Source organism: Tetrao urogallus (assembly GCF_951394365.1).
Source record: "Tetrao urogallus genome assembly, chromosome: 5".
NCBI classification, from domain to species: Eukaryota; Metazoa; Chordata; class Aves; order Galliformes; family Phasianidae; genus Tetrao; species Tetrao urogallus.
Window position 1 is genome coordinate 52082726 of NC_136818.1, and position 26284 is coordinate 52109009.

The following is a 26284-nucleotide window of genomic DNA, read 5'->3' on the forward strand; positions in this document are numbered from 1 at the left end:
CAAAAACACTTTCAGACTTAACTCTACTGCTTGTAAACTCTGAAGAGAACTGTAGAACAAATGTTAGAGTCCTGTCACCTTAGTATATTAACATACACTACCTAGTGCATGCTTTACCAAGTCATTTCTCCATGCCTTTTGGCTGTGGGAAGCCAGTGCAACCTTTTGAAGCTGCACCTCCTCCATGTGACGGAGCTCCAGGCGCGTATTCTCTGCTGGAGGTTTGGGATCCCTCAACTCACTCAGGAGTATAAGATGATGCAGAGTTTCTAAGGAGAGTGCCACCCCACGGAGTGAGGCTCAAAGTGGCAGGAATGGGCTTCTTCCTGTAGTTCCCAGAGATGGAGCTGCTGAAAACAGCAGTAGTTCAGTGGGAGCACCAGAAACGGAGAGGAAGAGGCAAGAAGAAAGTCCAGGCAGGGTAAGGGAGAACTGCTGAGCAGCTGCAACAGGAATGAGAGCTGTGAACTGATCGGGTAGATGAGATGAGTGGTAGGTCTGGGAGGCTGGAGGTGATTGCGTGTGAGGAGGGCTGAGAGGCCCTGAGCATGGCAAGCTGGAGAGAATGGGTAGAACTGGGTCAGAGTGGGAAGCTGCTGTAGTAGGAGGAATGAAAGGTCTCTATTGTTTTCTCAGGAGGACTGTGGAGGCTAGGAGGTGTCACTGGATAGAAACTTCAGATGAGAAATCACCTAACCTGATGATCTAAAGAGAGAACTATTCATCATTTTCAACTTTAAATTTTCTTATTCTCTTATTTGGATGTCTTCTTGGGACCTTGGTTTGATGTGGGGGAACTTGAAGAATGAAAGCTACTGTCCTAGCTAAGGTGTGTATCCTGGGCAGCTTTTTTTTCCAGCGCTTCTTAGTTTGCATGCTTATTGCATGCTTAAAATAAGAGAGGACATTTCCTTAGCAGCATGGCTGCAACAGGCAAAACGTCATTTTGTGACTTCTGTCTTTGCCAAAAAGGGCATGGGCAGGATTTCATAGCTCTTATGTTAACGTCCCAAGGGCTGAGATTCTTTGCTGTGGGACTGTAAAACCAGCAGTTGCTGGGTGCTGCTACATGCTGGATATGGCAGCAGTTTTATGCACCTGAGCTGATGAATTTGTGGTTTGTACAAATGAGCTTGTATAGTTATGGAAGTTGAATGTTATTTCCCTCTCTGCTATTAATTGATCTTACTAGTATTTATGTGATTGGAAGTGTTACTGAGTGATGTCCTTTAGCATTCAGATGAATGGAGTGATTAAATGGAGATTTTTGGACTTAGCATGTTTCTTAATGAGTCAGTAAATCAGTAATAGAATTGTGATTAACTTCCTTTATATACAGTGCCCTGTTCTTGCTTGTTGCAGCTCACTTCGCTCTTACCTTAGAAAGGTAACTGGCATGCTTCTTTTTACTTTCTTATCTCTGAAATTAAAAGAAAATTCCTAATACCAACTATAGTAGGACAGGTTCACAAGCACTTGTGCTTGTTGATTCTAGGAAGGTTTCTGAAAAGATGACACAGTAACACAGGAGCAATGGAAGAACAGAACTGCTCAGACTAAGGCAGTAACTGTTATGTGCTGTGGATTAGGTAGTGGAATTGCCCTTTCTCACACTTGCTTGGACATGTAGTACGGTGTTGGCTAAACCCTGGTACAGGGGTGCAACTATTAGTCCTGTTTGCTGCTTCAGTGAAATTAGGAAAGGATGGAAATTGAAAGGTCGTTTTATAAAAGAAGTCTTGCCTTTGGCTACGTTGATATTAATTGGCTTATTAAATGATTACTTTAATTTTTACTTCTGGTAGCTCTCTGCGTTGCCCCAAAGGAAACACGAGTCCCACCCTTACAAAGCTTACAAGCAGCTGATGCATGAAGTTCGTAAGAAAGACTATAAGTGCTGTCACTCCCTGCTGGTTGGCCACTTTCTTACTAACTTTTCCACATCACCTTTTTCAGCCCAAACTAAAACTCTTCTGTGGTAAGAGCATAGGCGTGTTTGATGAAAAACAATAGTATAAATCCCCTAAAGCAGATAGTATGAGAAATGCTGAAGTGGAGTGGCTTTCTTGTAAAGAGAATATTGAAAATTTCCTGTGTTGGGTATTTCTAGGAAGCATCTCCTTTTGCTTGTTTATTTCTTAGTTTACTATTACTTAACTGTAATGGCCATTGCTTTGTTTTAATACACTTCAACGTAATCGGTGATGAGTTTTGGTTTCAGTTGCTGATGGCCACAGATACGTAGCTGTCACTGATTGCCTGGGGTGATCAGGATGGGGATTCTTCATCTAACACCTTTAAGTCATACTTGACAGATCTCATCAGCATGTGTTGTTCTGTGCTGTAGAATACTTTTTTAAAAATTATTTATATTTTTTACATGTTGCCAACACTGAAGAATTTGCTTGTGAATCCCTCAGAGCTTGCAGATCACGGTGACCTAGTAAGAGAGAGGATAGTTTCCCATGAGATTATCATGGTATTGATGATAGAACAGCCAGAGCTGTTTGCAGCCATTTCTTCTGCTCTGAGGGGTTGCAGTGCTCAGAACGCACTATTCTGAGCCTATTTACCCTCCTAACTTCCTGTTTTCAAGAAGCAGCCCTCCTGGGCCGCCTATCTTGCTGCCTTTCCATGTCCATACTCATGTTTCTGCTTTTTCCTCATATTTATCCTTTCTGAATTGGCTCTGGTTTTTGGTCCTTCGGGAAGGTGTACAATCTTCACTCTCAAGACTGCTTTTGAATGAAGGGTGAACCTACGCTATCAGTGAGGATAGAGTTAAGCTCAGGCTTCCCTCTCCTTTAAAGAGGAATGAAAGTTGTGAGTGTATTTTTAATTATATCTTATTTTAAAAAAAAAGAACAAACTACCTTTTTAAGAAGAAGGCATATTGTTCACCTCAGTAACAATAGGTGAAGGTAAAGTTTAGATGAAGCTGGAAAACTTGTTTCTGGCATCGGCAATCAGCACTTCCATTAAGCTTGAGATTTTTACACCATTGGCTGCAGTTAGATGGGAACAGCAAGTAGCAGGGATGGGAACTATATGAAGTAAAGGATTGAAAATGAATTGGCCTGCTCACCTGATCCTGGGAGCCATTGGGTTATGCCAGCATGTGCTTCAACCCCCTGGCATGCTGCTGTTTCTCGTTAAGGCTGCTCTTCTGCTGTACCTTGGCAGTTAGAGGAAGAAGAGGAACAGCTGTAGAGGTGCTGGTGATAGGAGGATGGGGACATGCCAGTAGCAGGCTGCTGACTGCCACGGAGCTTTGGCAGCTGGGCGCATGAATTTGGCAGTGCCTGTCGTGGCAGCAGGGAGAGGAGCCAGCCAGCCAGGCAAATTGTTTCAACCCAGAGCAGGTTGTTCCCTCATTATCAGAGCAAAGGAGAGGAGCTGAAGCATGTTACATAGCGGTGCTGATGGAGCAGGTATCTCTTCCCCTGCTCTCCTGGGAGCAGCATCAGGGAACGATCTTGTTCCTAGTGCTTTGCCTGATTGACAGGGAGCTGCAAGTGCTGTCCCTGAGTAATTGGTTAACTTGTCCAAGGATGCTGGGGTAGTTTGTGCCTGCAGGGATTCTGCTGCATTAGTTTGTAATAATGATGTCGCTGTTTCTTGGACACATTTCCTCTTCCTACTGCTCTATTTGGAAACTACCTCTAGTTCTTTTCTGTCAAACCCTGTCTGTAGATATTCATCTCCTGCTGAGTTTGTTTTGATCACTGTTCACTGATTGTTTGCTCATGCTGAATGTGGCCAGATCTGCTCCCTTTTAAAGCTCAGGTCATCTCTATATTTCAAATTTGAGCCTTTTGCTTCTGAATTTCTCATCAGATATGGCATTTATTACAGGTGATTACTCTGTTCCGTGGTCTCTTTTGTTCCTTGTAACAGCACAGAGAAAACAATTTGAACGTGTGATTATCCAGGCTTAGCTCTAATGATTTCCAGTCTAGAATAGGAGACTGGACCCATTCACGATTGTGGCATTGTCATGCTGTGTGAGTCTGTTTCCATACTTTATGCTGTAGTTGCCCAAAGATGTGAATGAAGGGAGTCGAGCTGATTTTTGGAATCTGAAAAAATATGCTGAGAAAGCATTGATTGGCTTCCTTCTCTTCAGCAGGCGTTTGGTGTTGGCTACTGTTTGGGACAGAACACTGAGCCTTTGCTCTGCCCTGGTGCAGCTGGGGCTTGTGATGGCTCAATGATTTCAAGCCACTTAGATGCAAAGGGACAGATCTGTAGCAGGGAACCTCTGGCCAGTTGTCATTATCAGCTCCCCTGCAGTGCCATGTGGATGTGGATCACCCTAAGGGGAACCTGAGCGGAAATGTTAAAAGCAGGACATCAGATATGCTGATAGTATGATGGTAAGTTCCAGAGAGAATGGGAAAATCACTGCTCTTCCTACTGTGCCCCAAGATTTTGAAGGTAGGAAATTAGAGGATATTGGTGGAGTTACAGGATACCTATTAATTGATGTTGCACTGCAGCTTGTGGGGGGCTCTCACAGCTTCTTTTTCTTCCTTTGTTCCTTTGTTGAGGGCGTTATGTGCACCATTAGAAGGTTTTTGACCTGGGAGCACAGCAATAGAAGCTTCCATACTGTGCTCAACCCATCTAAGATCTCATTGATGTGTTTCTCAGCGCTATTCTCTTCTGCTCTGTTGTGCAGTGGCACATCAGAGCCTTCTGCTGCTCCTGGCAGTCTGTGCTACATTCTGACTTTCTCAGGGGACAATGCTACTTCTTCCTCTTTTCTCTGCTTAACCTGTCCCCGTGCTCCTGTTGCATTACACATGATCCACTGAGACACTGAGGAGAACAAAAACGTTGTGATAATCCTATGGTATGCCAAAGCTGAATTTGTTTCTGTTTGAAATGAGGCTTATGGGGCAAAACAGGTTAGTCTGCTGTGGGAGGAGGAATAGAGGAAGGAGAGACTGAAGTGCACCTGTCCAGAACTAGAATTGCCTTCTTCCTAGTAGGGAAGAAGAGAAGCCATTTGCCTGGAGCCTCCTTACAGAGGATTGGCTTGCAGAAGGGCAGCAAATGACTGAGCACTCGCTGCCCAGCAGACAGACTGGCCGCAAGAGCTGATAAGGAAAAATGTCAGTACTCAAACACAGCTGCCTGGCAGAGGAGCTAAGAACCTTTTACACTGCAGTCGTTTCAGTTTAAAAAGCTGGGAGGGTGTCTGTAAAAGCTGGTGATCTCATTTTTCATCTTTTGGCTATAATAATCCTTGGGAGGGAAAATTGCTTAAAACACGATGTGGGTGAGTTACACCGCTGTGATGTTCAGCCAATCATATGGCTTCATGCCCAATTTAAGTGTCCACTCTGTGTGCTTAGCTACTTCCTTTTGAGGCTGTGTATGTCGGTGTTCAAGGTTCTGTTCTCTGCTGGCTGATCCGGGAAGCATAGCCAGTGTCCTCAGAAGAGGTCACAAGTTTGCATGCAAATACTAGCTGCTGCTAGGTTGGTGTAGCTACAGCCTGCTGCAGCTTTTGTTGCTGAAGAAGTTCGGTGACATTGTTACAATGTAAAATTAGGGATTTTGAGAATTAGTGTATTGTGTCCTGGCAGGGGATGCTAAAGGCAGGTTTCTTTAGATAAAGATACTTCAGAGCATTGCAAAATAAATAAATAAATAAATAAATCTGTTTTCCGGTTCATGTTGAAATAGATCTCTTGCTCAAATCCATCACTGTTAAATCCTAGAACACAAATTTGGATAATGTGGCTGAGCTGAGGCAAGGGCTGCAGTTCTGTCTGTCTACACAGCTGAGAAACTGAACTGCTGCTCCATTGGGAACAAACATGGATAATTTCCTGGCTAGCGTGAGAGGGCAGCCTGCAGATTGGACACGCAGCTTATTGCAGCGGGGGAGAAGTGACACATCTGGTTTGGCTTCAGCTTGCTCAGGAGCAGCACTGCCGGTGCTCTGCTGGAGCTGAGGGATGGAGGGACGTTTGGCCAGTTGGACCTTTGCTCTAAGGGTTTATTTGGTGTGTGTAATTGTCTCTGAAGGGCTCTGGGCATCTGAAGCAGGATCTGAGGGTTGTTAATCCTGAAAACTCCAGGGTGCAGCTGTCCTCGTTTTCAGTGCAGGGTCTGCCTTAACAAGCACATTACAGAGACTACAGAGGTAGTCATGGATTTAAGGACTCCTGTTCACAGTGTTCTTGTTCCTTTCTTTGAGCAGCTTGAACAGAGAGAGACTGGTGCAGAATGTGCAGACACAGAAGACTGGTTGTTCTTTGATCGCCGATGTCATTAAGAGCCCTACAACTTCTCTAGGAATGTGAGGGTCCCAAACTGTTGGGTATTTACCTGTGCAGTGCCCACAGTGACTGTGGACCTAGAGGATCTGATCAGTGCTCAGCCTAGCATTGAGTTCTTCTCCACATGCAGAGTCCCTACCTTGTCCTTAGGGAAGGAGCAGTGAGTGGGCAATGCAGTGCAATTCAGGTGCAAGGATTGATTTCAAGCAGCAGTGATATCTCGTCTTTCAAACTGAAGCAGGAAGAGAAAACGTGAACAAAGTTATTGCAGCAAATGCTTTCCCTGTTTCTCAGTGCATTCTGCTCCAGACAGTGATGGTTACGCTTTCTTTTAGAAGTAGTGTCTCCTCACCATGAGCAGCTTTCTTGTTCACTGCATTCGATGTTCAGTGGTTTCCCTTCCTGCTGTGTGGCCACCTGCTGCCAGAGGCCTTTCTGCAGCATTCTGGAGAAAGCATGAGAGGCATACCACAAAAATCCAAAGCTTTGTGCTGCTTGTTATGGAAAATCCAGAGTTGTGCTGCTCTGCTTCCAGGCACCTCAGCTGTAAGCATGGCCCCGCAGGGCCAGGAGAGGTGGTTGCATGGAGTCATATGGCTGGGAAAGAGGTAAAATCGCGCTTATAGGTACTAAAGAGAGAAATGGCCCGCAAGGTGCTGTGCCAGAGAGGCAGGGCAGCTGTCTGCAGCCCAAAGCACCGACTGCGGGAGGCTGCACTTTTTGCTGTGGAGGTTTTGGTTACCTTGGAAACCTGTTTTTAGCTGGATCTTCGCTCCAGCAGAGAGCCTGTCTTTACCTGCTTCTTCCGTGTTTTCAAATGGTTGTTTTGCAGCACAGTACCTGACAGGAGCGGCTCCAGCTCCGGGTTGCCGTGGAATCCAGGCTCTGCCTTTGGTCGCAGGTGTCCAATGATGGGGTGATGATGGCATTGTGCAGTCTGTGCTGGGGCTCAAAAGTTACCAGTATTCTTGTTACCTGGACTTCACCAACTACTGTTCCATAGCCTTTACCTTTGGGCTGAGTTGAGGGCTCTGCTCTCTTATCTGCAGCAGGATTCTCTCAAGCTATGGTTGTTTTTCTTGCAGGCTAGTCACTAGTGTGTAGTAGTTGGGTGAACAATGATAGTGTAATCATTACCATCTTCAAATCTATATTGACTAGAAATTGGAAGTGATGTTTAAACTTCATAAATCTGTGGTCAGTTTCTTTTGCCAGCTCAAATGGTGTATCTCAAATCTGCTCCTTGCTGTGTCTCACTGACCTGTCAGCTTTCTCTTTCAGCATCCAAACTTTGCAGAATGTGCTTTCTATCGCTCGTATTTTTCTCAAGTCTCACAAACCATAGTGAATTTTGTGAGTCCTATTGATTCTGGTTGTTTGATGGCTGAAGATAGAATCTAGATATCTAGATGTCCCAAGCTCTTCCTGGGGCTGCTGAACTTTTTGTATTTTGTATTTTGATGTTCTTTCCTGGCTGCTGCAAGCCATGAGCAGCAGAATGTTTTGTAGAAGTGCTGCCACAAACTGGAAAAGGCAAAGGTTAACAAAATCATAACTGTAGGAAATCAGTAGATGCTGCCCCAATTTGTAGGTAATCAAGATGAAGAAGTCTCCTTAGCGTTCCAGCTTGACTTTGCAGGTCATCTAATTCAGGTACTTCAGGTCTTGAAACCTGTTGACTGCGGAGCAGAGAATACATTAACAATCATCTTTCAGTGCTGAGCAGATACCGTGGAGAAGAGAGTAGCTTTCCTTTTTGAAATTTTAAAGAACAGGAAGCAACAAGATGAAGAAATTTCCATTTCACTCCAGTGTATAGAGCACAGTTGCTCATTGTAAAGTCTGTGTGATTAAAGCTCTTTTAGCCAACCTTTTTGTTAATTCCCGCTATCACTAACTGATACTGGGTGGTTACAGCAGGAGCCTTTGTTTTCCTTCTCAAGACAAGTGCGAACCAGATCTGTAGGCTTCCCGGCACAGCCCTAGATAGCTGACACAATAAAGTACTGTAACTGTGCTTGTACTGCTGCAGCAGCTACAGAAAAGCAATGCTGTGGGTTCTTTTTGTTATTTTTTTGTCGTTTTAAAATCGCGTGTATCAACAGGAGTGACAGTTTGAGGCTGACTGCATACATCTTGTTGGTGATGTGTGAAGCAGAAAGGAGACGGTCGGATTCTCCAGCTCTAAGGCTCACTCGAAGATCTGGCAGGTAGAAAAAACAAAAAGTGGACTGAGCTAACAAGTGACTTACCTTGAGCCTGAGTGAATCTGATTAGGAAGTCAGTGAAGGAAAATAAATGTGGGGACACTAAAATAGCTGTCACTTACCTGCCCAGCCCAGAATTTTAGCAAGAAAATACCCAACCAACTCCATGTGTAGGCTGTTAAATTTAGGAAAAGTGAGCAGCTTGCGTTTAGGTGAGTTGGTACTGGATAATGAAAATGCATCTGTATTTAAGTGACTTGCTGAGAATGAATTTGCCTTTAATTTTATTCAAAAAATACGTATTTCCTCCTAGCTTTGATCAACTTGTTGAAGTTTCTCATGTCTAATGAAACCGTGTTGCTGGCTAAACACAACATCTTCACCCTTGCTCTTATGGTGAGTGCAGACAAAGCAAATCCCCTTCTTTTAAATAACTTAATTTTGAATGGATGTTAGGAAAGAATTTGAGATTTCTAGCATGGGAAGGAGATACTAGAACAAGGCAACAAAGCTGAGGAGTACCACTGGTTGGTTTTGCCAGGTATCCAGAAAGGGCGGTGCTTGGAGTCACTGTAGGCTCTCGTCACTGAAATCAACAAACCTGTGTGAGGAAGGAGTGTAATTCTCCAGATCTGCTAATGTTTCTTTTTTTCCTTCCTGCCCTTTGTATACAAGACACCAGAGACCCCTTCTCCTGGCCATCAATATGACAGTGTTAAAGTTGCCTGTGTGTTTCTTCTGTACTGTAAGGAAGATAATAGAGCAACGAACTAATGTAATGCTGGCTAATGGAACCAAGAGCTGTTTCTTTAAAGGTTTTGAAGATAGCCTGTATTGTTTATTCCTACAGCAGTGTAGCTTTTGTGGAAACATTCCTGTTGTAACCTCTTTTCATTCCTTTGTATAGGTTGTGAACCTGTTCAACATGTTCATCACCTACGGGGACACCTTCCTCCCCACTCCCAGCAGCTATGATGAGCTGTATTATGAAATCATTCGGATGCATCAGAATTTTGACAACCTTTATTCTATGGGTGAGTACCTCCTGGATGGTTGGGAATATTACTGAGTTGAAATGAGAGTGATTGAGGGGGTTGTTTGTCTGGTGTTTTCCGTCCACCTGCTGCTGATGCCTCTCTCCTTGAATGGATATAATTTGTCTATTGGTGTGTTTGGTAAATTCAGAAATGAGAGGATAAATTTGTTAGAGGGATAAATATTTTTAGCCAGAAAAAAAAAATAGAAGCAGCCCCATTACTTTTGTAGCATCTGCTTACTGTGATTCAGGAGTGCCAATTGAACCAACAAACTTATATATGGCATTAGGTGTTTCATGCATTTTTGTGTGGTTGGATTGATTTATAGTATGCATCTGTCACATCTGTTAGCTTCAAGAAGGTCAGTACATGCTGCAGAAACAGCCAGCATAGACAAGTATTCAATGCAAGCAAGAATTTGGAAAAGAATTTGAGGAACTTCTAACAGGACGCTTGCTGTGCTAGGCAAATCGCATCTACTGCTGTCACTGCCAACATAAACCAAGAATACAGCCCTCACAAACCTGCTTGCAAGTAAATTGCTGGACTGAGGAATGTGCTTGCTAGCTTAACAGGGAGAGGCTGCCATCCTTCAGATGGAGAGAGACATGCTGGAATGCCACCAAGAGAAATCCAGCAGGGAAAGAGGAACAAAGGAGAGCAAGGAGTTCCTGGAGACAAAACCAGGCAGTGTGTGTACAGAGGAGCCTGTAACCAGAGGTGGCTGCAGCAAGGCTGATGTAGTGCCTGCATGCTTGAAGCTGTGAAGAAAAAGCTGTGTTCTTTTGCTTGCTTTGTTCTAGAAGGTTTTTACTTCCATGCTGTCTCTACTCCTTTCTCACTGTGATCACCCGTCCAGCAACAAGAGTTACTATAAGCATGTAAGGGAAGTCGAAGGGCAGTGGGACAGAGGTAGTTAGCTGCAGCACTCTTCTGGCTTGGACAGTTGTCCTCACCAAAATAAAAGGGGCCACGTACTCCCTGCAATTTCCAGCAAAATGAACTGCCTTTTTGTATAAACTTCCTACAATTTTCTTCCTTTATAGAAGGGATCAGGTGGCCATTTTTGTTCTCTGAGCACAAAAGATTTTTTGCTAACTGATTTCCTGCTCACAAAATTGCAGCTACTAAGATGAGGTGATTTTACCAGCCAGTGGCATTTTCAAACCGGTCCCCTGTGGAAGCTGAAGGAAAGCGAAATGGAAGAATAATGCCCTCAAATACAGTCGGGCGGTAGAGGCACAGCTGACCCGTGTGGACATTTCACATATCATGTGACTACTTTCCATCCTGACACACAGAACAAATTCCTTTGAATTAACATCTGAGATGGATGCAGAGTTTCCATTCAGGCATTACTTCAGATACTGAAGTGCAGCACCTTCTGTTTGACAAAATCCGTATTTAGAGCTGACATCTTTTTTTTTTTTTTTTTCTTTTTTCTGCACATGGCACAAAATTGTAGCAGAGGAAAGTGAGAAGACAGCACTGTCTAAGCTGGTGAAAGCCACAGTTTAGCCAGGTGCCTAACAGCTTCCCTTAGCTTTGTTAACCCTCTTAGTGGGACTACAGCCAACCTTCTATCCCTTAGTCTTTGGGCATTTGTTAGCACAGATAAGCTCTATCCTTCAGGGTGTTGTTTGTTGGTTTTTTGTTTTTTGTTTTTTTTGTGAAAGTAGTTGAAATTTTGTACATTGGGATATGCTTTTATTTATATATAAAATTTATTTTTCTTTTTGTGAATCTCAACTGTATCCAGATGTGCAAAGACTGAGAGCTCCTCTTATGCAGTAATAAGCATGAGTGTGCAGCCACTGTGCTTTCAGATTCACTTCTTGCATTTGCGTTTCTAGATGATCCTATATTTGAATGAAGTGCTATTCTGTCACTTCTAACCCTAGAAAACTTTGTATATAAATTCATAGTGAATTCATTTCTATTCAGGCAAACAGAAAAATGATCCACACTTGCTACTGTTTTACTGTTTTGGTGCTTAACAAAAGATGAAAAACAAAAAGATCAAAAACAGTGTTGCAAGCAGGAGCAGAGAGGTGATTGTTCCCCTATATTCAGCACTCGTCAGGCCGCACCTCGAGTACTGTGTCCAGTTTTGGGCCCCTCACTGCAAGAAAGATATTGAGGCCCTGGAACGTGTTCAAAGAAGGGCAACGAAGCTGGTGAGGGGTCTGGAACACAGGCCATATGAGGAGAGGCTGAAGGAGCTGGGAATGTTCAGCCTGGAGAAGAGGAGGCTCAGGGGAGACCTTATTGCTCTCTATAACTTCCTGAAGGGAGGTTGTAGTGAGCTGGGGGTCGGCCTCTTCTCTCGTGTCATTAGTGATAGGACCAGGGGGAATGGTTTCAAGCTACGCCAGGGGAAATTCAGGCTGGACATGAGGAAGTATTACTTTTCAGAAAGGGTGGTCAGGCACTGGAATGGACTGCCCAGGGAGGTGGTGGAATCACCGACCCTGGGGGTGTTCAAGGAAAGGCTGGATGTTGCGTTGAGGGACATGGTTTAGTAGGAGCTATTGGGAATAGGTGAACGGTTGGACTGGGTGATCTTTTAGGTCTTTTCCAACCTTAGTGATTCTATGATTCTATGATTCTATGTGCAGGTAACTGCCACCATAGAAACACTACAGGCTCTGACCTGAGTAAATATTTTGGGTGTTCTGGCAGTAAAAAAAATTGATTCCCTTGAAGTTCTTCCTCCTGCAGAATGTTTTCAGATCTGCTCCCAAGTCTGTCAGAGACCATCTGTGCAATTGAGCAACACATTCATTCCTACAGGGAGAGTTTTTTTCCCTAGGCTAGTGTGTAATTTTTCTCTATGATTCAAGGTAAACATGGAAGTAAAGAACCCATTGCTCTTTGGTTAGGTTTAAATTAAAGGGTGTAGCTCAAGTGGAACCTTGCATAAGTAGGAGTTGGAGAATAGCAATGTGTGAAATAAAAGGTATCACAGGTTTGGGATGCTGTCCTATTTCTGAGTGAGAGCAACTTTAATATGTGGTGATGAAATAAGTCAGGAAGGTGGAGTCTCTGTTCCCCCTGCTTCCTGCCTCCCAGGTGTCCTGGTGTGCTGTACGCCTCTTCTGTGTTCCTTAATTTTCTTAAATAGGCTTTAAAGAAAACTTCTGCTTTGCTGTACAGATGGTCACAAGGATGACCTTTGTTCTGATACGATTTGTAGGTTGCCATCTCACCAAAGCAGATTTTAGGTGTTTTGGAGTAGAAAATGGCCAGTATTACTAACTGTCTTTTCCTTTCAGTTCTCAGGATTTCTACCAATGCTGGTCAGTGGAAAGAGCCTGCAAGCAAGGTGACCCATGCATTAGTCAATATTAGGTAAGGAGTAGAAGTTAATAACCATTTTAGAGATTTTGGGCTTGTGTGACTGCATTCTTATAATGACATTTGTTGTATTGAACCTGGTTTTGAATTTGTTTGCTTTGTTGGGCAAAATTGCTGCTCTGAGCAGGGCCCACTGGGATAAAAGAGGGTCACCAGACTTTGACTGTCCTTTTCCTAATGATTCTCTTCTGTAGACTGAATGCCTTCAGAGCATAATGCAAGCTATAATGAATTAATCCTCACAGCATCCCTGGGAGAAGTTATGCAGCAGGGAACAATGCTATGCTGTCAGGACAGTTGTGGTCCTAATGGATTTCTGTTGTGTGATTCTATTGCAATTCCATGAAGGTATGAAGGGGGGACTATGAGGCAGCTGTAATGAGCAGATTCTAAGCCTCTCTTCAAATTACAGGATTTTTGTGCATGTTTAAAGCTGATCACTCAGAGACATTTTACTATTTATTTAAAACTCCTTTTCGTTCAGAAGTGGAAGTTATGCTCTACTTGTAAGGCTAGGGAATATCTGAGGTGTTCTTGTGCTCTGTTCCTCTGTGGCAGCATTAATTTTGCATCTTCTGAAGCCACTTGTAGTGATAAAGCTGGAGCGTTGGGTGCTGGGACAAATGGCTCATAGATCTGATTGATTGGAAAATGGAAGAAAGAGAAAAAACGTACTTTTTGTGTCTGGCTTGTAAACAAAGCAGAAAAGAAATGAGTATTTATACCAAAAAGCATCTGCCCATCGCTGCCTTCTCATCTCCTAGATGATCTTTCCATGAGGTGTGCAGCCTTTCTGTGTAACACCAGGGAGCTTAGTACTGCTGTATTGTTAATGCTTGTCATTTTCCTCACTCCAAGAGAGGTTGTGTAGTGCAGGCTCTCTGAGGGCATCTTTCAAGTCAGTCAGCGTCTATAAACCACCTTAAAGGTTCCCCTAGTAAGTCTGTAAGCTTAATAACATCACATGTGTTTCCGGGTGATTTATTTTTTTCCAGTCTTTATTTTTATTTTTTTGTAAACAGACGTAAATGAGCGCTTGTGGGCAGATAATGCACCCTGAATGAAGCAGCAGAACAGATAGCTGTTGGCAAAGTAATGTCATTTAATGTGACACAGTATCTGCCATGGGAATTCTCTGCGTACACGGGGAGAGAAGCCTAAACTGGGAAGAGATTTAAAAAATAAAACGATAAGAACAACAAAAAACAGCCCAGAAAGTGATCATGGAAGGTTTGCACTCACCTCTGCTTTGTGCAGCTAAGATTTTATGATTGCTCATTTACTGTCAGCTTCACAGCTGGTTTGGTAAGGATCATGATGTAACTGAGGAGGGTTACAGCCCAGGAAACTGGCGTTGTGGCAGCCCTCCCTGACCACCTGGCCTCAGACATGCTCAGTGCATGGTGCTGCCTGGAACCAGCGGAGCCTCTAACATCTTTCTCTTGTAGACTCCTTTGCTCTGCCTCACTACTTATGGTTATTAAAATTTCATCTGGTCTTTCACTTGCCTTTGATGCTTTCATAAGTGACTAATTTTGTCAGGGAGATTAGGCAAGGTCTTCATTAGGGATAACTCGAGACCTGGAGAGGAATTAGGCTTTAGAGAAGTTAGCCTGTTTGACTTATCTCCTTTCCTACCTCTCTACCCCTTAATGAAAATAAAATAAAATAAAGTACTGCTTGATTTTTCACTTCTCATGTTAAATAATTAAAAATGTAAAGGGTTCTTTAAATGGGTGTATTTTAGAGCAGCCAGTTTTTGGTAGATGAAGGAATTCAAAGGTGCTCTACTTGTGTGGGGACAAAAAAAGGAAAATATGTATGAAATCAGGGGCTTGTGATGATGCAATGTTTCTTTTTTGCTTGAAGACTGAATTCAGGTGTTTGAAAGTTGCAGATCATGCAGCAGAAAAAGAGAAGACAATTCCTCTAGGAATGCCTAAAGCCTTTCAAGGTCTGAAGCTTTCTGCACCCTGTTGGGAAAAACATTTTGTCCTGGCCTGTTGGCTGCAGCAGTGTCCTTAGGCAGACTTTGTACCCAGGCTGTGTGCTTCTGCTGCAGGTGGGCCAGGAGCACACACTGGAGCCCTGTGCACACACACACACATTTAGGGCTCCATGTTGCACACCGAGATGCTGCAAGCCCAAATCAGCCCAGAGAAACAGGGAGTGAGGATGCTTGAGAAGAATGAACCCTACAAGGCTGTCAGGCTGATGGATTTATTGGAGAAACAGAGCATGTTAATGCATGACATTATTATCGTAGATTTATTTATGCATCGTTAAGGGCGTGCAGGTTTGAACCTGATGTAGCTTCTCACTGAATGGCCTCCTGGTTATGCCCCTTTGGTTTCCTCTTAAGGTGGGATTAGCATACAGTTTCTTACTTGATGCCTTCACCACAAAGGCTGACTTTAGATGAATCCTTCTCACATTGGATTTCTTCTCCTCGGCATGTTCCGTTGCTCTGGAAGGTTTTTATAAGCAATGATTACCTGTTGTTTGCTGCACCAGTGCAGTGCAAAGTCACGCTTTGGTTCGCTTACCTGATTTTTGTAGTCCTCGCTCCAGTAAGAAGAGCAATCATCAATGTTCTGCTTATTGAGAGAGGCGGGCGGTATTCCTGTGTTATCTCCATGCGTCTTTCTGGGTGTGCTTCATGATTTCTGTGCAGCTTAAAGAAAATGGAAATGTGAAGAAGACAGAGTAATAACCTCGTTGAAATCTTGCATACCACACTGGAATTAGTGATCTGTGTTGCTCTCTTATACCATAATTGTGCTTAATCTTCTATCTGTTTCTGCTTTACATAAATAATTGAGATATGATGGACTGCAAGATATGGCTGCAGCACAGAGGGAGCTGAAATGAGAAGCTCTGGCAATTAGGGCTCTGAAAACTCACCTTCTCACCTCTGAGGAAGTAAGCAACTTTTGATATGAGTAATTTTTTTGAAGCTAATGAGCCTCTTTAAGATAATATTGTGCAGGTTTGCATTTAATGAGAATGTTATTAATGCAGAGTTCAAAGGGGCACCTTCTGACTGCTTACTCAGTGAGGAAGGTGGCGGCTGAAGCCTCGTATACTTTTAATAGACTTTCTCCTGATCCATAATTTTTTCAAAGTGAATAAATAGATTGACTTAGTGGTTAATAGACTGAATTCCCCATTGTTTGAAATTGGGTCCTGTTGTCATTTTTAAAGCAGCTGTATTTTTCTTGCTCAAAAACTTTTAACAACCAGAGATTACCTTTGCAGTATGGAGCAGGTAATAGATTTCTTTTTTTTCCTCAAGCATTTTTTATATGTGCTGTTGTAGCATCCCCTGCAATCCTCGCTTGGCTGCTTTCATTCACTTTCCCATCTTGCAGCTTCTTCTGTTCCACATGAGCCACCCGGTGTGATGTTCCCTTTGCACAGGAGGGGCTCTTTTCTCATGACTGCTTTCAGGGTCATAAAGAAGAGGCTGGGGATTTTGAGGAGCACTTAAAGCATTGCATGAATGTATATGAAATGGTTATGCTTGCTGCAGAAGAACTCTGAAAGAGCATTTACAATTATAGTTAGGTGAAAGAAGGCCAAATTGGACTGTGCTCATTTGTTGTAAGTTACCTGGAATCCCTGCTGCAGTGCTGTACCTCATGTTAAATTACCTGCACTCTGTAGATCTGCGCTTACTGAAAACCTGATAGAGGAGGCAGCTCCATTCAGAGATCCATTAAAGACTGAGCAGCGGCAGGCAGGTATCATCCCTACAGCATTGGCCTGCTTTGCAGCAAGGGATTTATGGGGAGACAGAGAGCTAAGTGCTGCTGACCCAGCCACAGAATGGGTGGCCGTAGCGTTCATGAGGCTGTGTGAACAGGAGTGTGCTTCTGTACACAGTGGAGGCCTATGGATTACAGTCTGCTGAGGGTGTGTTTTAAGATGTACCCCCTTCTCTCTGCCCTTCTTTCTCTCTCACAACCATGCATTTCTCTGAGGTACAGCACCAGCTTTGCTCGAGGTGCTCAGTTGTTCTTCCCTTCAGCAGCATTTGCTGGTGGCACCGTGCTGCTGCCTGAGCACCTGGAAGGCGGACGGCAGGACTGCTGGGCTCGGAGCCTGTGGTGCTGACAGCAGAGGGTGCTCCGGCCTCCAGGTTAGCTCAGCCTCATCTGGAGCTTTGCTTAAACGCCACTGTGAGAGCTGCCACTGGTGGAATAACAGCTCCATTAAATTGTTCACTGAGGTGTGCTTAATGGTAATGACCTCTGACATGCTGTCACTGCTAATCAGTCGGGCTGAGCTCAGATCAGGGGCTGGTACAAGACAGTTAACAAATGAGAAAAGTGAGGAAAAAAAGGCAGTGAAAGCCAAAGAGAAACTCATAAACATATTTTATTGGTACTTTAAATCCAAATATAATCTTGCTGAGGTTAAGGATCAAATTCTTACTAAAAATTCTATAAGAGAAATTTCAAGATACTTGCACTTAATTGAAGAATTAATTTGTCACGTTTTTCAAGTGATGGTCTGAAGAAATGATCCTAAATAAGGATTCTGGATTGATTTTAGATGTTTTTGTTTTTTGTTTTTTTTAGTGATCTGTAATCACTCCTAATTGAAGGAGCAAAGTTCCTTCTTGTTGTTTCCCAGGTTTGCTTTGCATGCTTTTTTTTTTCTTTTTTTGCTGCACAGGGATGCTGGCACAGCAGAGTGGTTCCTGGGATAGCACGGCAGCTGTGGAGGAGTGTTGGTTGCTCAGAATTCAGCTGCTGCTTGTTTTTCACCTGACCTTGCAGTCTCTGGAAGTTTAATCTGGGAGCAACAGATTTTGATGTGGACAGGTTATGGCATTAGCTGGCATCTTGACAAAGAACAGGAGTTGTTTCAAAGGCAAAGACCTCATTGGAAGGCCAGTGTGACCAGCAGTGCACTAATGGGAGAACAAAAAAAGAAGCGTTGCTGTCCCAGGCTGCATTGTTTCTTCTTTGCTTAGCACTCTACCCATGCTGCCAGTATTTTCATTAACTTTAAGGGTTTTTCTCCAATTGTGTAACTTGAATGTTTCATTGGCTTTGCAATAACTGATTTCTTGTCAAGGCAGTGGTGTTAGCTTTAAGCTATTGCTCTTTATTTACTCGCTGATTCATCTCGGTGTGCTTTGCTGACAGAGCTCTAGCCAATTTCATTCTGCTATAATTTTCCTTCATTCTTTCTCATTCATGCAGTGGCTTAATTAAATGTTGTCTCTGCCACTGGCCCAAATCCAGAGAGCAAATGTGTGCACGGAGTGACATTGTATGGACCAATTCCACAGCATGGCAGCACGGCTCTGTGAGTCAGGTGCATCCCAGGTCACCTTCCCCCTTTTTGCCAATAACTTCTATTGCAGTTTGAGAGGTGACTCTTAGTGTCAGGTCTGTTTTCTCTTGGCTTAATACACGTTTTTCTCCAGTGGATTTTTGGGAGGATTAACTCTTCTCTTTGTGGTACCTGAAGGTTTCTAGAGCTGATGCACATTTGAGCAGATCTGTTTGTATTGCCTTTACCTGAGATGCCACAGCTTGGTTTCTTCAACACACTTGAAAGCTATGCTGCAGCATGGGGTAAACACCAAGTGGAGATGGTTCCCAGGGTGCAGCCTTGCTTCCCTGGCTTTCTCAGTCTTACATGTTGGCTGCTTTCATCACCGTTCTTCAGGGTTAGTCAATAGGTTACCCTTCTGAGAGGGAACATGCAAAAGGTCTGCTTCTGTACTTCAGCTACTGTGCAAGGACTGCCTGTAGCTGTGTCTGTGCAATGGAGGGCTGCTTCTTGGGCAGAAAGGAAACCCTCCTGTACACAGCTGCTGCATGGCAGTCTCTTCTGAACTCTTCTGAAGTTCAGCAAATATCTTAGCTGGTACTGTTCTCCTAAGGTGAGCATCTCTCTGCAAAGTTTACTCACCTGTAAGCTTTCATCTTTCTGTAGGCTCCTTAGCTGAGTTCACTGGGAAATGTTATCTCTGTTACTGAGGTATTGCTTCCAAGATTTCATCTGCTTTGTATCAAATGCAACTGCCCTGTGAATAGGGGAAATTTGTCTGCAGATCCTCTTTGCTGGATTCATGTGTGTGGAGTGCAAACTTGTAAGATGGAGTTCGTTAAACTGCTAGCAGATTTTTCTTGATGGCTTAGTATTAAAAATATTCAGCTTTGGAAATACGTTTGGCACACAGTTTTCAGCTTTTGTGCTAGTGAATTCAGGGTCTGGAGCTTGGTGAGAGCAGTCACGAGAGGGAAGATGTGAAAGGCACTTACCAGTGCAGTTGTGATCTCCTGTTTGATTAAGGTGAGTTAATTTGCATTGTGGTGTGAAGCAGTGTGGCACCACACAAGAGTTCTGTTATCTTTTGTTTACCAAGTACGTTTTGCTGAAGAAACATAAAAAATACTGGGAAGCACACATTAGCACTGGCAGTGCTGCTGGTTTATCTTGGAGGTGGACATAATGTTGGTCAGAAGTTATTTCTTGCATCATTTGTTTGCAGATACCTTGGTCTTGAATTCCCTTGCTGAGTACAGGCACATTTTGTGCGAGCTCAATAATACATTAAAGCATATGCTGTGAAGTTAGGATGCATTTTTGTAAGCATATATATATATGTATATATATATATTTATTTATGCATATATATGTATAGATAGATTTATTATTTTTTTTTTGCTGCAGTACAAAATCTGAAAAGATCTGCAGGTTTCTCTCTTTAAATGGTTGTATTGTTTCATTCTGCTTATAAAAACAGCCTTTATTATTACTCTGGTATTGTAGCTGGCCTGAGTTCAAATCCAACTGACAGATTTCAGCTTGACATCTTTGTTGGTAGCCCTCTTGCAGCCAAGAAGCAAGAAAAGAAAAGCTTTAGCAACCACCTTCTCTTGGCCCCCAAAATTGGCCCTACTGGAACATGACTGAAGCACGGTTTGAAACAGCTGCTTGTAGTTTGTCAGAATTTCACCCATGCTGTTCTTATTCTTTGGGTAAATATAAGGGACGCTGATCTCCACTGGTCTCAAGTCTAGCTTTCTAGATTTGCTTTAATGGAAAGAGAACATTAAGCAGCTTTCTTCATAACCCAAACAATGTAAAATCATTGTGAGCTTAAATAACACCTCTATCCCTCGGAAAATGATGTAGAATAATGCTACTTTACTCTTTCTGTTTAAAAGAAATCTGTTGCTCACAGCAGCAGCCAGAATTATTATTCCCTTCGCAAATCTGGGCTGTGGGATGTGTATTTAGAAGAAAAGCTTTTAAAAATCCAGTAACATGTATTTCTTGTTATCTTCTACTAGTGGGGGGCCTCAAATTTGTTGGTTTTTTTCCTCTAGAAATGTAAACGTCCTATTCTCTTAATTCTTCCTTTAGGACTAAATTGACAAAGTACCTGCTTATGCAGTACACCTGTTTGTTAGGCAAAGGCAGTACCTACCTTCAGCTAAATGCAAGGATAATACGCTGTTGGCATGACTGCAGTGCTGCAGTCTGTTTGAGGACTGCACCAGAATCTGGAGCTCCATTCCCAGGGAACTGTGAGAGGAGGGCACCTTATTTAGAAGTCTTTGTTCATTAAGAGAAACATACATCCTAGCATTCAAAGTTAAAATGCTGATTTAGGAGCTCTTCCTACTGGAGACAGGGCGCACTGTGTCACCTTAGCAGCACAGGAGCTTTGCAGCCATCAGTAAATACCAGTTGGTGTTGTTGGGGCTATGCCTATAGCAAGGTAAAAGTGCAATGCCAGCTGGAGTGGAAAAAAGGGAAAGCTTGACTGAGTTGTGATTTATTTCCTCCAAAATGTAAAAATATTTTGGGCTCAGATTCGTGTACATCCAGTCAGAGACTGTAAGTAACATCCGGGGTTCAGGTTGTCTAAATTCCACTGGCTGGAGTCGGGATAACTGGGAGAAAGCCCCTGTTGGGGAGTGCAAGGTATTGCTATTTCTATTTTTTATTACTTTTTTTCCCCTAACTCTTGTAGCTGGAAATGTAATTCAGAAAATGATGGGGCAGTGCTTCTGAGGGAGCCGTGTCTCCCTCAGCTTTGAGGCAGGACTTGAGGGAAGCTCGTCCCATTGCCTGTCTCAGGGGCAATTAGCTGGGAAGGTTTGGCAGTCACAGTGCCCACGTGCCTGACAGTTCCTCAGCTGTCAAAGCCAAACAGATGAAGATAATGATGATCCAATGAGAATCACCTGTGATGGGCATCAGAATTTTGATATCTCAGACTAATGAGGCTTCAGTTGAAGGATGTTACTCTGGGGGCAAAAACTGCCATGGTGTGCTTTGTCCGACTGTGTTCTGTGATCTGTGGAATGCTGGTATGTACTGATCACGTGGCTGAACAGGAGGGCTCACCTGCCATTCATTGCTGCTAGCAATTATTGCAAGCTGTGTTTTGCTACGAAGAGTAGGCTCTGCCTGGAGTTTCAGTTGAAGTGCTGGGCTTGAGACTTGGCAGTGTGTCTCAAGCAGAAGGCCGCTGATGTGCTGTAGGGGTCCTTGTCACGTTGGATTTCGGTTTGATAAGGCATAAAAACAATTTGTTTTGTATGTGCCTTATTTTGAGGACGGTCAAATATGGAGCGACCTGAAAAACTCCCTGGCAGTTCTTTTGTCTGACTTTGCTGGAAGACTTTGAGAGCCCAAAAGCTTTGTCGTCTTGCTGCGTTAATGATTAATTAGGTCATCATTTTGTATTAATTACAGTGACATTTTTCTTCTCATCTTATGGATTATGGAGTGGAAAGCAATGTGACCTTTTGTGCCCAAGTGAGAGATAATTTCAAACTTTAGAACACCAAATTTCAGGTGTCTTTGGGCACTATGAAAAAAACACTTCTATAGAAAATGTAGCTGGGATGTGCTCTGAGGGCAGGAGAAATGCCTTTTATTCTAAAGAAACTCGTGATGTTGCCAAGACTTTGGATGAGAAACTTTAAACTGGATCCTTTTTCCCAAAGGTTGTGTTGTGCTAATTAACGTAGAACTCTTGCTGCTGGCAGAGGAGGTGTGAATACATGCAACTTCCACAGTGCCCTTCATGGGGTGTTTTGAGCAGGGTAGTATAAATACTCAAAGCCTAATTGCCTTTGCTTTTTAAAAGAAAATATTTAATGCTTTCCTTATAATTTTTCAATGCTCCGTGCTTTGGAATTTGGAGCCACAAAGCCAGACAGCTCCAAGATCTTAAGTTTGACCATAAAATAAAATAGAGTGTGGTCCTGGAGGTGCTTCCCCAACTTTTCACAAAATAAGTGATCCGTAAGTGGAAGAGTTTGAGCAAATCAATCACCATCTTTGGAGTTATTCATATCTTGTGTGGACAAAGCTATGAGCAGCCTGGTGTTGGACCAGATAACATCCAAAGGTCCCTTCCAACCTGTCCATTCTTTGGTTCTGCGGAAAGCAGCCTCTTTCCTGTCTGGACAGATGTGAGAGAAGGAAGAAAGCTAATTTTGTTTGGCTTCTCAGTGCTATGTATTTACTCTGGATCCAGCAGTTAAAAATGCTGAATAGAGCAGTTCTTTAAATCAAGAGGAGCTTGTGGTGCTCAGCATCTACTTTCTTTCTCTGTAAGGGGTAAAAGCCAGAGGACTCGCAGTGTGTGTTGCTGCAGATGCCCAGTGTTGTCTGCTGGCTGTGAACTTGTCAGCCAACTGGGCCCTGCAGGTGAGGTCTGACTATGCAACTCAGTCATTTGTGAGAAGAAACTATTCCAGTATGATTAATGCTGTGGTTGATGATGAGGACAGAAAGCACTTCTTTGAATAATGCCTATAATGGCATATTCCCCTGTGTGTGTGCTTAAAGGAAAAGCCTATGGTTATATGAAATTGAGGGCATTTTGAGAGGCAGTTAATGACAAGTGAAAATGATAGCTAGGGTAGATTAATTGTTAAATGAATTGTGCCTGTACTTGCTGTCATTTTAATGTGGTATCAGTCTAATTATAAGTATGATGTTATATAGCAGGAAGGCATCAGGAAACAATTCTATGCATTTGTCTTCAGGCCAGAAGAGTTTAAAGGCTTAGCCATAAGGAAGTATTTTGGGGTTTTTTGTTCTTTTTTTTTTTTTTTTTTTTTTTGGTAAGTGTAGCCATCTTTTGCTGTGTCTTTTTTTTTTTTATATATATAATCTAGAGTAACCGAATTTGTATTTTGAATAATTTTGTATTAATAAGTCCTTCCCCAAACCTTCCTGACAATGGTGGTAAAGCAATCTTTACTCATAATCAGTTTAATATGAGTTTTGAGTTGTGTTTCAGGCCAAATGATCTAGTCTCAACCAGAAAACAACTCATGGGTTTCTTTTTTTTTATCTTTTTCTCCACTGTGCTTTATCTCCACTACTCTTTGTTTAGCTTAGATTTGGCATGGAGCTACTTTACATTCATGCCTGCAACCTGAGCTGGGCATGAAGGAAATTAGCAGGATGGAAGGGGGCTGAAGGCAGCCAGGCATAGGTCTCTTCTCATCGTTAGTCTGCTGCTGGCAGCACAACTCCAGACAGAGGAAATCCGTCTTCTGAATGGACTCGGGGTGGCAGTGGGGCAGAAGATGCATACCTCTAGCAGTCTTTTTCACGTACACTCTTTAGTTATAGCCGAATTGAGTGAATGCTGTGAGGTTTTCAGATCATGTGAAATGTTGCCGTATGTCTTTTGGTAGAGTTTAGCAGTCTGTAAGATGGCTTATCTTGAGTATCCAAACTGCTCGCTTGAGATCAGTAATACTGCTACACAGGGAGATGGGAGAATGAGCAGAAGAGATCCTTTCCCAGGAAGAGAAGAGGCCTTCAAAATCATGTTCCGAGTTGAACTTGGATGAGTACAGGCACAGACACGAGCAAGAGGAGCCATCATCGTTCCCTTCGAAAGGGCACTTAAGGTGTGCTTTGCACAGACCAGCAAAATGAAAATGAATGTTTACTAATGTAGTGGGAAACAAGCAAGTGGAGCAGCTTCTGAAGCTAGAATGAAGTTTGTCACATGGACAAACAGGCATGGAGTGTCATGAATAAATAAAAGTTGAAAGTCAAAGGATTTCTAACAGTGAGAGCACTGAGTATCTGGGGTGGTCTTGTGTTCGGTTAGAGTGATGCCATCTAAGCAGATCCAATTAGAATCAGTTAGGAAAGGATAATCTTGTACTGAGGATAGGAGAGGTCAGAGAGGCAGAGCATCCCGGCTATGTGCCAGGGCACCCAGGTAGGAGAAGCATGCTGAGGTTCTCAGTGGGCAGGGCTCCCAGCACCCGCCTTACTAACCATGTCAGCTCCAGGACATTACTGAATGGCTGGACAATGAATGAAAACACGGTTCAAACAGCCAAGTAAATAGCATTGTAGATTTTTCTAAAGTATAATGGTTGTAAAAACTCGTTGCATCTTTCTGTAAGTTATTTTCTTCCTGTGTCGGTGATTCAGAGCCTATTAGTGCTAATAGGCCAGCTGCTTCGGAAAGACTGATGCCACTCCTTCCCGTCAGTCAGGGATCACTTCTTCACTAAAGGAAGACAGGGAATGTCTTCTGTAAAATTCAGGGGCCGGTTAACAAACTGCAGTTCAGAATACATTACAGATGATGAATGTGATCTCCTTAAAGGGAAATCTATTCGTTTGACTTAGTGCTCTTACGATTAATTGCTTGCCAGATTAAATTGCTCCATAAAACGCGCACTACTTTACTCGATCTCTTCATGATGAGATTAGCTAGGCCATGCTGGTTCTTTGTATGTTAATTACAATGGTATATTCTACTTCTATTTAACTATTAAATTGTTCAGCACAGCATGCTTTCACCTAGCCTCAGGAAAGTGGTGTGTTTCTTTTGCCCACTGTTTTAGAACCCTTCACCCCCTTTTTCAGAAACAGCCTCAGATTCCTTTGCAGAGGTATCACGCTGTAAGAAGATGCGTGCTGGGATTTTTCTGTTTTCTTTCCTGTGCTACACGGGAATGGTATTAACCTTGCATAGCTTCACTGTGCAGCAATCTAGGGCAAGAAATCACAGAAATGTAGGGGTTGGAAGGGATCTCTAGCAATCATTTAGTCCAACCCCCCTGCAAAGCAGGCTCCCTAGACCATGAAGAAATGAAGAATATCTGAATGAAGGTATCTGAAATATCTAAATGAAGAATATCTGAAACAAAGCTATGGAGGCAAACAGGAAATGATTTGAGGAAAACTTCAGAAAAAGCCATTTTGAGCTCTCTGTGTAGACTTACACAGGTCTCTGAGATATTAGTCTGTTCCTGGACTACACGTGCAACTACCCCCATATGCATGCACAAAATAACTTCTGTACTTTTACAACACTAAGCTTTTGGCATTTGCCTGTATCTAAGTGTTCCCACTGTGATGTTTTCTCTTTTTTTCTTGTTTTTTTTTTTTTTCTTTTCTGTTTTTAAAGTCATTCATGTCTCTCGATCTAAAGTGGGGATTCTCTCTTACCAGCTACAATTTTTGGTTTTCTCTCAACTTCATATACCACTCTGTATGTGCTGCTGCTTCCCAACACACGCTGTTCCCAAGAAAGCAGTGTGTTATCTTCAATGGGGATTGCTCCCCAGAGGCAAATTTTTGTATTAATTAATCTGGTTTTTTATTTGCTGTGTATTCAGAGCTGAGAAAATTCAAAAAAAGGCGTAGCAGAACTAGGAAAGTTTCAGGAAGGGACGATGAAGAGTGGCTGAAGGAATGGAACCAAATGTGTTATGAAGAGTGTTTGTATACATGACAGTGCTTCAATCTGGAAGAGAGATGGCAGAGAATAAAAGACTTTATAAGGCAGTAAATATCACAGAGAAGAACAGCTGCGAGAGGAGGGTGCATCAGAAGATCAAGTGAGTTAAAAACCAGGCAGATCCTGTTTTATGTAAGACTTAGTTAAGCTGGGAAATAGCTAAGAGGTTGTGTGAATTTGAGGCAGTGATTATATAAGCTAATGGAAAAAAATTCCATCACTCGTTACTGATCATACAGATATCACCCTGCCTCAGGTATCACCTTGAGCTGCTTGGGACTGGAAGCCAGAGTTTGTTTTGAGGCAGCAGCACTTCATTCTTGTCTTGTTTTTACACTGTTCCTTCAGTTTCTTTCAGACTGAGGCAAGTGAGCTGGCCTTTGCTACCTGGCTCACTGTGGCAAATTTTAATGTTTATGTAAATTTTATCTGTCAGCAACTTCTCAGGCATCAGCTATTTACTTCACAACCTTTACCAAGGGCATGGCAGTGTGCCAGCAGCCCTGTCCCACTCCTTTCAGGATGAACACTTCGCTTGCAGTCACCTGTCAGAGGTATGCGTACGGTTTGTTAGGTTCTGCCGCTACCTTGGTGTTGAGGAGGCTGAAATCCCATGCT

The 26284-nt window shown here is 42.9% G+C and overlaps 1 protein-coding gene across 1 annotated transcript in view; it reads left to right on the plus strand.

Moving 5' to 3' along the window:
* The window catches only part of ARMH3 (armadillo like helical domain containing 3), a gene marked incomplete at both ends in the record, with an annotated part of 105467 nt that overhangs the window by 32779 nt on the left and 46404 nt on the right, over nucleotides 1-26284 (plus strand). The window contains 3 exons of the mRNA XM_079535312.1: nucleotides 8814-8896; nucleotides 9408-9534; nucleotides 12813-12888. Of these exons, the coding sequence (XP_079391438.1) occupies nucleotides 8814-8896; nucleotides 9408-9534; nucleotides 12813-12888 (286 nt within the window). The remainder of the gene's footprint in view (nucleotides 1-8813; nucleotides 8897-9407; nucleotides 9535-12812; nucleotides 12889-26284) is intronic.